The sequence below is a fragment of the Nelumbo lutea genome, chromosome 3 (genome assembly GCF_056320005.1).
Source record: "Nelumbo lutea isolate HS-2025 chromosome 3, American lotus-T2T, whole genome shotgun sequence".
In the NCBI taxonomy this organism is placed as follows: Eukaryota; Viridiplantae; Streptophyta; class Magnoliopsida; order Proteales; family Nelumbonaceae; genus Nelumbo; species Nelumbo lutea.
This window is the reverse complement of record NC_142686.1, coordinates 68,824,189-68,835,870: the sequence shown is the minus strand read 5'-3', so window position 1 is coordinate 68,835,870 and position 11,682 is coordinate 68,824,189. Positions and strand designations below refer to the sequence as shown.

Sequence of the window (11,682 nt, the reverse complement as noted above, 5' to 3'; positions counted from 1 at the left end):
TTGGTCGAATTCACTACTGAAGACAATGAGCCCTTGAGCCCATCAATATGGACTCTTAGTAGGCCGAACATTTACACTAAATGGTCTTTGGGTCTAGCCACCTTATGAAGCCCCAAGGGCTATGGTCTTAAGTGAGATTAGCCCATTAGGTAAAAACCCTAAGTGGTCTTACACTTAACCTCTCAGCCCATAATGACCAAACATTACTCGACAAGAGAGGACCTCTCCCTCGACTACAAGGTATAGTGTTGCATTTTCTACTCACATGGATCCCAGGAATTAAAATGTTTTGCAAACATTTTGTGAAACCATTATATATATGTATATCTCTATAAATATATTTTGCAAAACAAATCTCAACAAATTTGAAATCAACTATTGGTAGTTTAGGTTTCCATCAGAGAGAGTGCTATACCTGATCATTCACTTTGTCCGACAAAGGGTCTGATTCTGCCACTATGATCACCCAATCAGATGAATTCTCAGACTGCCCCAACATACTCAGGTTTTGACCCCCTCTAAGGATCTCACAAATTGGCATATTAAAGAAACCTAATCTAGCACCTAGTGCAGTACCATAATCGAGTTTAGGGGTTAGGTGTAACTTTCTAGTTTTGCCCATATATCTCCAAGGTCTAAGGCATAATTAGAAATTTGGTCCGATTCAGGGTTTCAAACAAACCCACACTAAAGTCAAATTAGATGTTCCAACTTCTTGAAGCTTGCTTAAGTCTATAAATGGATTAATTGAGTTTACACACCATGTGTTCCTGACCTACAGCAATGAACCCTTACGGTTGTTGCGTGTAGATATCTTCAGTATGATCTCCATTCAGGAATGTGGTTTTGACATCCAATTGCCAAATTTTATAGTCATAGTTTGCTACTACTGCTAGTAGGATCCTTATGGATTTAAGCATGGCTATTGGTGAAAAGGTTTCCTCATGATTGATTCCCTCTTTCTCAGTGCACCTTTTCGCCACAAGACAAGTTTTATAGGTCTCAATCTTCTCATCAGGGCCCTTCTACCTCTTGTAGATCCATTTGCAACTAATTTCTTTCACCTTAGGGCACGGATCTACGAGAGCCCAGGCCTTGTTGGTTTCCTTTGAGTCCATCTTGACTTTCATGGCATCTACCCACTTCAAGGAATCTATGTCCAACATAGCTTCCGTATAAGTCAAGGGATTTTTCTCACTGATTGTTGCTTCCATCAAGTAACTTTCTTGATCATAGCCATAATGAACTGGAGGCCTACAATCCCGGGTAGGTTTATTCAGTTGGTCATTATCTAGAGCCTATGGGACATCTCCCAGTACTCCTGAGCTCTCCTCATCAAGAACAACTTTCTGATGATGATTCCAGGACATAATCTTCTTCCACGAAATGGGCATTTCGATTGTGAAACATATTTTTCCCTTTTGGGTCATAGAATTGTTACGAAATTATAGGCTGTAAATATGTAGTATTAGCCCAATTAGGAATAGCTTGATTATAGGAATTATTCTTTCTTTGATTTTCTTCCTATTCTAGTATCTACAAGACTGTATGATTTTCTTCCTTTTTTGTATCTACAAGGATGTATGATTTTTCTTCCTTTTTTGTATCTGTAAGGTTGTATGGTTTTCTTCCTTTTTAGTATCTACAAGGCTGTATATATATGTACTATTCTCTCAATTGAAAGACATCAATTTCTTTAAATTCTTGTTCTATCACATGGTATCAGAGCTGGAGACACCAATTCTAGTCAGAAACTATTTTTTGGTTTTCTTCCCTCTGCTGCCCAAGTGAGTAGCTTTGATTTCTTTATGTTGCCCAAGTGAGCAGCAGTTGCGATCTCTAGGTCACCCATTCCGAGTGACATCTGCATCTCATCGCCCCTACCAGTGGAAGTGGAATCCCAGATTGGCCTACCCACCATTGCCAATCTCTTTTTCGATGATCGCATCAGCCTCGGCGTTACTCCTATGGTATTTGTTTGCCCATCAGGAAAGTCTTTCTTCTCTGTTCTTTTTTTTTTTACACAGTTGATATTTCAGTGCTGCCAGTTGTGGTTTCTTGTTGTTTGGGTGTTGCACCTGCTACCGATTTTGTTTAAGTGTGTTTTATTGGCTTTGCTAGTTGTTAAAAGTTTATTTTCCTATATTTATGATGGTAGTTGAACAAAAGAACTTGGCTATGCCTAGTGTTATCCCCTTTCTATCTAAAATCACGGAACAAAACTAAACAAAACTAATTATTTAGATTGGAGTAAGACAGTTCGTTTATATTTACGGAGTATCTCTAAGGGCAACAATTTGACTAAGGACCTTCCTACTGATGAGATCCGCACTGAATGGCTAATTATTGATGCTCAATTGTTTTTGCAAATCCGCAATTCTATTGAGATTGAGTGCGTCAGTCATCTCTCTCACTCTGAGTTTGTAAAAGAACTAATGGAATATTTGGCTTTTTCTATTCTCTGGTAAAGAAAATATTTCCCGTATTTTTTATGTTTGCAAGACATTTTATCGGGCTAAACAACAGGATCAGTCTCTCCAGACCTATTTCATGAATTTCAAATGCACTTATGAGGAATTGAATGCATTGTTACCTTTCAGTACAGATATCAAAGTTCAGCAGACACAACATGAACAAATGGCTATTATGAGTTTTTTGGCTGGCCTTAATCCTCAATTTGATGGTGCTAAGTCACAACAGATTCAACGTGAACAACAGTCTTGGTTTCTATTAGAGAGAGTGCATCCCCGATCATTACCTTTGTTCAACAAAGGGGCTGATCTTGTCACTATGATCACCCACTCGGATGAATTCTTAGGCTATCCCAACATACCCAGGTTTTGACCCTCGCTAAGGATCTCACTGATTGGCATATCAAAGACAACCCAATCTGACACCTAGTGTAGTATCATAATCGAGTCTAAGGGTCAGGTGTAACATTCCAGTTTTGCCCATCAATCTCCAAGGTCCAGGGCAATACTGGAAATCTAGTCTGATTCATAGATTCAATTAATCCTACACATCATGTAACTCGGGTCTCACCCTGGTGGCAAAGACAGGCCACCCCAGTCGACTTGGTAGCACATCAATGTCAGCCTTATCACGATAGGTCTCCCCAGACCGACCCACTAGCTGTGAATGTTCTAAACCAACACAAGTCTCATAAATGTCCGGTTTAAGGGTATTACACAGAAACATACCACATGAACATGAATCGAATATGTATTGAAGGGATGAGAGATCCATCGTATGGACGCCCAAATCTTGTGGAATAAAGGGGCAAATTTCAAAAATTTTCTCTCCCTTCAAATGGGAATCACATTCCCTATTTAGACAATCATATTTTCAATGATCATTCTTGAACCATAAACTGAACCAGATTTGAACCAAAAGGAGTAGGGGAGGATTATACCTGATACGGAGAAGATGGCGCAGTGCAGGATGGAGCAGAATCAACAGTATTCTTCTCCAAGAATTCTGTCTTTCACAAGAAATAACAGGATGGCACGTGAGCACAGCTTCCTATCAATTCTTTCTCAAAGAACTGATGTCAAGATCGAACCTTATCTTCTCCCACAACTAGAGATTGAACTAGATGTCTGGCGGCTGCAGGAAGGAGGCGGCAAGAAAGATCTTTGCAGAGATTGCAAAAATCTTTTTTTCTGTGATTTCAGCTCTGAAGAGGATCTGATTATGTTATTCTTCTAAAGGCTGCCGCCCCTTCCTTCTTGTGTAAACCCAAAGGATTAGCTCCTAAACCAATTAGGAGCTGCTTATCCAAATCATATTTGGACCTGACCTCTCTTTAGGTGATAAGGATAAACCCTTATCTTATTTGCAGATTAGATCAGCCTTCTCCTAATCTCATTAGGAGGTTTCTAGATCTGAATCATATTCAGATCTGGACTCTCTGAGTGGATAAGGTTAAGACCCTATCCTATCTGCTGATCCATCTCAGAATTCACCCATATTTAACTTATTAAATAAGTCTAATTCGAAATGGGCTTTAGGCCCAGTAAGCTTATGTGCTCACTTAACCTTCCTAACTATTGCCCAGTTGGGCTTCCTTGTATGGCGTGGGACCCAAGCATTGATCCACACATCATCCACATGGATTCGGCCCAGCCTCTGTTACAAGGCCTAGCCGAATACACTGTTATGGACAGTGCACCCCTTGAAACCCATCAAATGGGCTCTATGGGCCCAACACTTACCCTAAGTGGTCCCTGGGCCAACCCACCTTGTAACACCCAGTGACTGTGGGCAGATGCAAGATTAGCCCATCAGGTATTATCCTCAATGGTCTTACACTTAACTTCTCAGCCCATAATGATCATACACTGCCCGACAAGAGATGACCTCTCCCTTGGCTGCAAGGAACAGTGTTGCACTCTCTATTTATATGGATCCCGGGAATTAAAACCCTTTTGCAAACCTTTTAGAAACCATAATGTATATACTTTTATATCTCATATAAAATATACTTTGCAAAACAAATCTCAACGATTGAAATCGGCTGCCGGCAGTCTTGGTTTCCCATCAGTGAGAGTGCATCCCCGATTATTACCGTTGTCCGACAAAGGAGCTGATCCTGTCACTATGATCACCCACTCAGATGAATTCTCAGACTGTCCCAACATACCCAAGTTTTGACTCCCGCTAAGGATCTCACTGATTGGTACATCAAAGACAGCCCAATCTGACACCTAGTGCAGTATCATAATCGAGCCAAGGGGTCGGGTGTAACTTTTCAGTTTTGCCCATTAATCTCCAAGGTCTAAGGCAATACTAGAAATCTGGTCTAGTTTAAAGATTCAATTTATCCTACATTGTATGTGCCTAGAGTCTCACCCTGGCAGTTGAGACAGGCCACCCCAACCGACTTGGTGTCACCACAGTGTCAGCTTTATCATGATAGGTCTCTCCAGCCCGACCCACTGGCTGTAAACATTCTAAACTAACCCGAATCTCATTAAGTGTCCAGTTTAAGGGTAATACACAGAAACATACAAAGGGAACATGAATCAAATATGCACTTTTATTCATTTACAATAAACTCATAAAGTACATCATTTTGATTGAAGCTAAGGGCATACAAAATTGTCTAACAGAATCAATCTCAGAAAAGTTGTAGAATGTGGAATTAGAGAGGATTTGGGGACAGATTTGTGCTCTCCTTGAGGAGTATAGGCAAATAGAGGAATCTTTGGAGGAAAACCAAGGAATATTGGAGTATTTTACACTTGGTTTCTTACCGGTTCAGAGCTCATAGGGAGTCTTACAAATAGATTTGGTTGGAACCCGATGTTACACAGTTATGCCCTTAGCTCCAATCAGATTGATGTATTTATTAACAATTACTGTAAATGAATAAAGTGCATAATTGATTCTTGTTACTTTAGTGTTTCTGTGTAATACCCTCAAGCTGGACACTTATGAGACTCGTGTTAGTTTAGAACCTTCACAACTGTTGGATAGATCTAGGAAGATTTCTCCTACCAAGGCTAACACTGGTGTGCCGCCAAGTGGGTTGGGGTGGCTTTTCTCAGCTGCTAAGGTGAGACCTAAGGTACATGCAGTGTGGATTTTCTTGAAACCCTGAACCGGACCAAATTTCAGTATTGCCCTGGACCTTGGAGACAGATGGGAAAAATTAGAATGTTACACCTGACCCCAAGACTCGATTATGGTACTTCACTAGGTATCAAATTGGGCTGCCTTTGATACCATTTAGTAAGATCCTTGATCGGGTGAAAACCTGGGTATGTTGGAGTAGTCCAATAATTCACCTAAGTAGGTGATCATAGTGATAGGATCAGCCCCTTTGCCGGACAAAGTGAATGATGCACTCTCTCTAGTAGAAACCTAAAACTGCTAGTAGTTGATTTCAAAGTGTTGAGGTTTGTTTTGCAAAATATATTTATATAGAGATTTACATATACATTATGGTTTCACAAAATGTTTGAAAAATATTTTAATTCCCGGGATCCATGTGAGTGGAGAATGCAACACTGTACCTTGTAACCGAGGGAGAGGTCTTCTCTTGTCGGGTAGTGTTTGATCATTATGGGCTGAGATGTTAAATATAAGGCCATTAGGGGTTATACCCGATGGGCTAATCTTGCACTTGCCCATAGTCCTTAGGACTTCATAAGATGGCTGGACCCAAGGATTGGAAATCTCTGAAATGATGAAATGGAATTGGAACATAGATTAAAAACCTTTTCTATGTAAATAACATTAATCAATTGGAACTTAAATTAAAGCCCATTAGTATGGGCTTTCAATGGGCTCAACATTTACACTAAATCCTCCTATCTCAGTGATGGAGACGCGGTTATGTTTCTGGAATTGTGAGAAATCACATAGGTGCATGAAGCTAATTTTTTTCAGCTGCAAAGCCCCACCACTTTCTGTGAAGGATCATATCCACTCATCTTATGAGCTTTCCCTTTGGCCTCTATCAAACAAGGTTCATTGCCATTTTAGGTTAAACCTTTATATCTAGTAAATACTTATCCATCATATTCGTGAACGCCAAGGTACTATGAGAGAGTTTTCCATTTTTGGATAGGCTTCTCCTACATCGGTCTATAACACCCTTATTATCTTATGAAATAATCAAAGAGACTCACCAACAAATGGATAGCCCAATTTTATTGTAAATCTCCTCATTACTGATAAGTCTATCTTCATGTTAATGATATGAGTTATTTAGAGAGTTTATCATATGAATCTCTCTATCGCATGCCCTTATATATATAGAGGGAACAAGTTGTTACGTCTCTAGATTTTATTTAGGTCAAACCAAAGTGGCTCCCATTGACTTTCTTAAAGTTAGATTCAAATGGGCCCAAAACAAGTTAGGGTTTTGCACGGGTCCTCTTGGGGAGGAAGCTAATTTGAGGCCCATCAAGAAGGAAGATCATCCAATGATCTTATGGGCACCATGGCGATGATGTGCATTCAGCCATGGTGTACGTAGAGAGCCATTAACGAATAAACATAGGCCAAGTACTTATGGCTCATGCACGAATCACATTCAACACATCACATACATCCACATGCATAAACAATCACATAATTGATTCAATCAATTAAATCAACTATAAAACCCTTAGTTAATTAAATTAAATCAATACCAGCCCATTAAAGCCCATAATATTATCATATAACTTTATCTAGGTATATGGTCTAAACTGTAAAAAGCAGTTCGACCCATATAGCATTTTTGCTGAAAATGGGCTAATGCAGTTTTAAGTCATCAAAACTAGGTTTTATAGGGTGGTCCAAATTGCATCTTGTAATGGGCCATTAAACCCCTGGCCCATAACCAAAATTTGGGGCTGAGAATAGACCCTATTGAATCACAGATTCAGTCCAACTAGTTTGGACCAATCTGGGTCAAATTGGCCTAGGGTTTGGTGTCCATTGCAAGATCCAATTCAAGAAGATGATCTGAAATTAATTACAACTGATTAAAGACAATCAAGAAACAACAAGAAACATCAATCAGAGGGTTGTTCATGTGACTGCAGACCTACAAGAAAAAAGGTTTGTCGTAGATAGCATGTTCAATATCTGCAAATCACAGATGGCAGAATTCTTTTCTACAAAATCTTCTTCTCCTTCGCGCACTTCCAATAGGTCTTCCAACGTAAAAAAATAAAAAAACCTAATTTTCTATTAATTACATCAAAATAAATCTCATACATTTCGTCTAAAAAAAAATACAACTGAATTGAATAGAATAATACAACAGGGTGCATAGATCTTGGTGCCAATAAAGATTTCAATCTCCACCATATGAACAACCCAAAAAACTAGAAATAAAGATAGAACAGTTCTATAATTATTGCATATAAATAAAGAATTAATTTACAGATCATACGCCCATAAACTAAGAACTAATTTCTCAGAAAAAGGAAACTTGCACAAATCAGGTAGAATAGTTTCTGCCCATTTATGTAGGTTCAGTTTTGGTCCAAATTTGGCTCAAGATTTGAACTTGACTCTAATACCACTGAAGGGAAAGGATGATCCATCATATGGATGGCTGAACCATGCAGGGAGGTTCGGCGAAATTTCAAAAATTTTCTTTCACCCTTCTGGGAATCCTATTCCTAGCTTTAGAAAAACTACATTTTTCTAGGATCGTTCTTGAAACAAATTGGACCAAATCTGAAACCAAATATTAGAGAGAAGACTACCTGAGATGAAATCCACGCAAGTAGCCCCCAACGTAGGTGTTCACGCCCAAAGAGGTCACTAAATCTTGCTTCCACTGAATATGACATAGCTTAGGGTGAAACATGATTAGCAAATAGGTTCTTTAGCAAGGATCACGCAAGGGATGTGAGCACAACTTCAAAATTGTTTCTTCAAGAAAGAAACAATATCAAGACTTAATCTTGATCACTTCCAAGAACTGGAGATCGAACAAGGTTGGGGCGGCAATAGTAGAGTGAAAAAAACTATAGAAGAAGTTTCTTGATCCAAATTTGTATTTGGATATGGGCTCTTAAGTGGATAAGACTTATCTTATCCTATTGTTGATCCTAATCTGATTATAAACCAGATTCGCCCCTTATTAATTAATCCAATTAAACCCAATTCGAAATGGCTTTAAACCCATTAAGTCTTCGGGCTCACTTCCCTTTTAATTGCTGGCTAGTTTGACTCTCTTTGTATGGCGTGAGACCTTAACATTGATTTTCACAAAAGCCATATGGGTTCAGCCTATCCTCTGCTACAAGGCTTGGCCGAATTCACTACTGAAGACAATGAGCCCCTGAGCCCATCAATATGGACTCTTAGTAGGCCGAACATTTACACTAAATGGTCTTTGGGTATAGCCACCTTATGAAGTCCCAAGAACTATGGTTTTAAGTGAGATTAGCCCATCAGTAAAAGCCCTAAGTGGTCTTACACTTAACCTCTCAGCCCATAATGGTTAAACACTACCCGACAAGAGAGGACCTCTCCCTCGACTACAAGGTATAGTGTTGCACTCTCTATTCACATGGATCCCGGGAATTAAAATGTTTTGCAAACATTTTGTGAAACCATTATATATATGCATATCTATCTATAAATATATTTTGCAAAACAAATCTCAACAAGTTTGAAATCAACTGCTGACAGTTTAGGTTTTCATCAAAGAGAATGCTATCCCCGATCATTCACTTTGTCCGACAAAGGGGCTGATTCTGCCACTATGATCAGTCACTCAGATGAATTCTCAGATTGCCCTAACATACTCAGGTTTGAACCCCTCTAAGGATCTCAAAAATTGGCATATCAAAGAAACCTAATCTAGCACATAGTGCAGTACAATAATCGAGTTTAGGGGTTAGGTGTAACTTTCTAGTTTTGCCCATATATCTCTAAGGTCTAAGGCATAATTAGAAATTTGGTCCGGTTCAAGGTTTCAAACAAACCCACACTACTTGTGATTCAGGTCTCACCATGGCAGTTGAGACAAGCCACCCCAACCAATTTGGCAGCACATTAGCGTCAGCCTTGGCAGGATAATGCTCCCCAGATCTATCCAACGGCTGAGAACATTCTAAACTAACACTATTCTCATAGGTGTCTAGTTTAATGGTAGTACACATAAACACACTAGATATAACATGAATCAATTATGTACTTTATTCATTTACAATAAATGTCAAAATATACATCAATCTGATTGGAGATGAGGGCATACATTGTCTAACAGAACGAGAAGAAAGAGACAGAGGAATGCCAAGGAGATGTTGTTGGGGGCGTAGAGAAGTGATAAAAAAAGGAGATAGAGAGAGGGACAAAAGAAGTCATTCTACTCCGAATGTGTGAATGAGAGTTGGTGGGACTTTTTAAAGACTTTGATTTGATCATGGAACACAAGGAAAAGGGTATTTTGCAAATGTCACTCATTCAAATAAGATTAATGGGTTAACCAGAACATACTTTGTAAGAGTTACAGTGGATTTCTTCCAAGTCTCCAATGATTTTTTGGTTAACTAGAACATACTTTGTACAAGGATTGCTTAGGGACACCATTGTTAACACAATTGGTAGAAATAATAAGCTACAATGGTACCAGACTGCAGTAAAAGAATGCCATGAAACAAGAAAAAAATAACAGAATATCTGAAACTGGAAGCACAAGTCCAGTATGGTCACTAATAAATCTTGTGAAGATGTATGTTAGTGCCAAAACTTGGCTAGTGATGGGTAGGTGAGTGCCACTAATAAATCTTTGTCTCAAATATTATCATACATCCTCAAGCTACCTTGGCAAGTCCAGTATGGCATCCACTAATAATTCTCAGATCATTGTAGCAATACATTGATCTGTTGCAGCTAGCATAGAGGTGAAGTGAACAAAACAGAACCACATGCTGCTCTTGCATGTAGGTTTTCAAAAAGAGAACTATAGAGATGTACTTGTGAAATCAACTTCTCTGATCTAGCATGTAGATTTTCAAAAACATCCATATTTCTGCTATTCCAAATTTACCTAATAGTCTATATTTCTTTCTCAGTAGTTTGAAGAAGTCCGCGATTTGACAACCAGTCCTCCCCTATTTTGTTTTGAAACTTCTTCATGAGTAATCTCTATTTGAGCATGACACCATATACTATCCTTTCAAATTAGACAGTGGAGAAAAATAAATGATGGAGAGTCTATTTGGGTTTGAAAGGTTAATGTTTGATTTATAAGGTGAGAAATTCCCCCCCCCTTTTTTTTTTACAACTTTTTATCTGTGCAGATAAATCTGGTAAATCTGAAGGCTGTGGAAGGGGCTGGATATGGGTATAGAAGATTAATCTAAGCATGGCCTTGGACTCTGGAGGCTACTAGAGTTATAAAAGCAGCTATTTATAGGCTTTTGGACTCTCTCCATCTTAAATTCATCAATACATGCTTTTTTTTGAAGAAAGTAAAGTGAATTTCATTAGAATAGAACCAAATTACATAATACAAGAGGCCCAGAAACCATAAATCTGGGGACCAAGAAGCCAAAAAACAATACAATTAGAAACTGCCAGTGTTCAGCTGGGCTCCCAATACCCTTGGTTGAACCCCTAAAGCAACAGCATTCCAAGAGATTAGTTTTTCCAACAGTACAGGACAATAGCTGATCCACAGTGTTGTGTTTATCCTGGAAAATTCTTCTGTTTCTTTCAGCCCAAATGGTGCTAATTACAGCCGCTGGAATTGAGATCCAGACACATTTTCCTAACTTAGATAAGCCTCTCTGGTCCCAGCACCACAAGAGATCCAGAACAGTTGCAGGCATGACCCATGATAGCTGCCTAGAGGAGAAGAAGTGGTTCCAGATTTTATTGGAGATAGGACAATGCAGAAATAGGTGGCTGCTGTCCTCCTCCCCTTGATTACAGAACACACAAGTAGAATCCTGCAGCTGCATACCTCTCCTCTCCAGATTTTTCTTGGTAACACACTTATCCAGAGCCACAGCCCAGATCAAAGCATTGAGCTTTGAAGGGACAGTCTGGTTCCAGACTTTATCAGCAGGTAAATCAGCAAATTTATCAGTTGAAAGGATCCTGGCAAACGAAGTCACAGACCATCTGTGCTCCATGACCAAACCCAAGAACCTTCTTTTGATAATTCCAGAGACTGATTAGATAACATCTCCAACAGCCCTGAAACTTGATCTAGTTCCC

The 11,682-nt window shown here is 39.1% G+C and overlaps 1 protein-coding gene across 1 annotated transcript; it reads right to left on the bottom strand.

Annotated features, from left to right (window-relative positions):
* Positions 1–10,946: 10,946 nt before the first annotated feature.
* Positions 10,947–11,597, bottom strand: LOC148865437 (uncharacterized). The gene has a single exon (XM_088976386.1). It carries the CDS (start codon positions 11,595–11,597, stop codon positions 10,947–10,949), a length of 651 nt encoding a protein of 216 aa, XP_088832512.1.
* Positions 11,598–11,682: the final 85 nt, after the last annotated feature.

Bases quoted from the DNA above. Each gene is read 5' to 3' on its own strand.
- LOC148865437 (XM_088976386.1), bottom strand. From the start codon at position 11,597: ATGGAGCACAGATGGTCTGTGACTTCGTTTGCCAGGATCCTTTCAACT.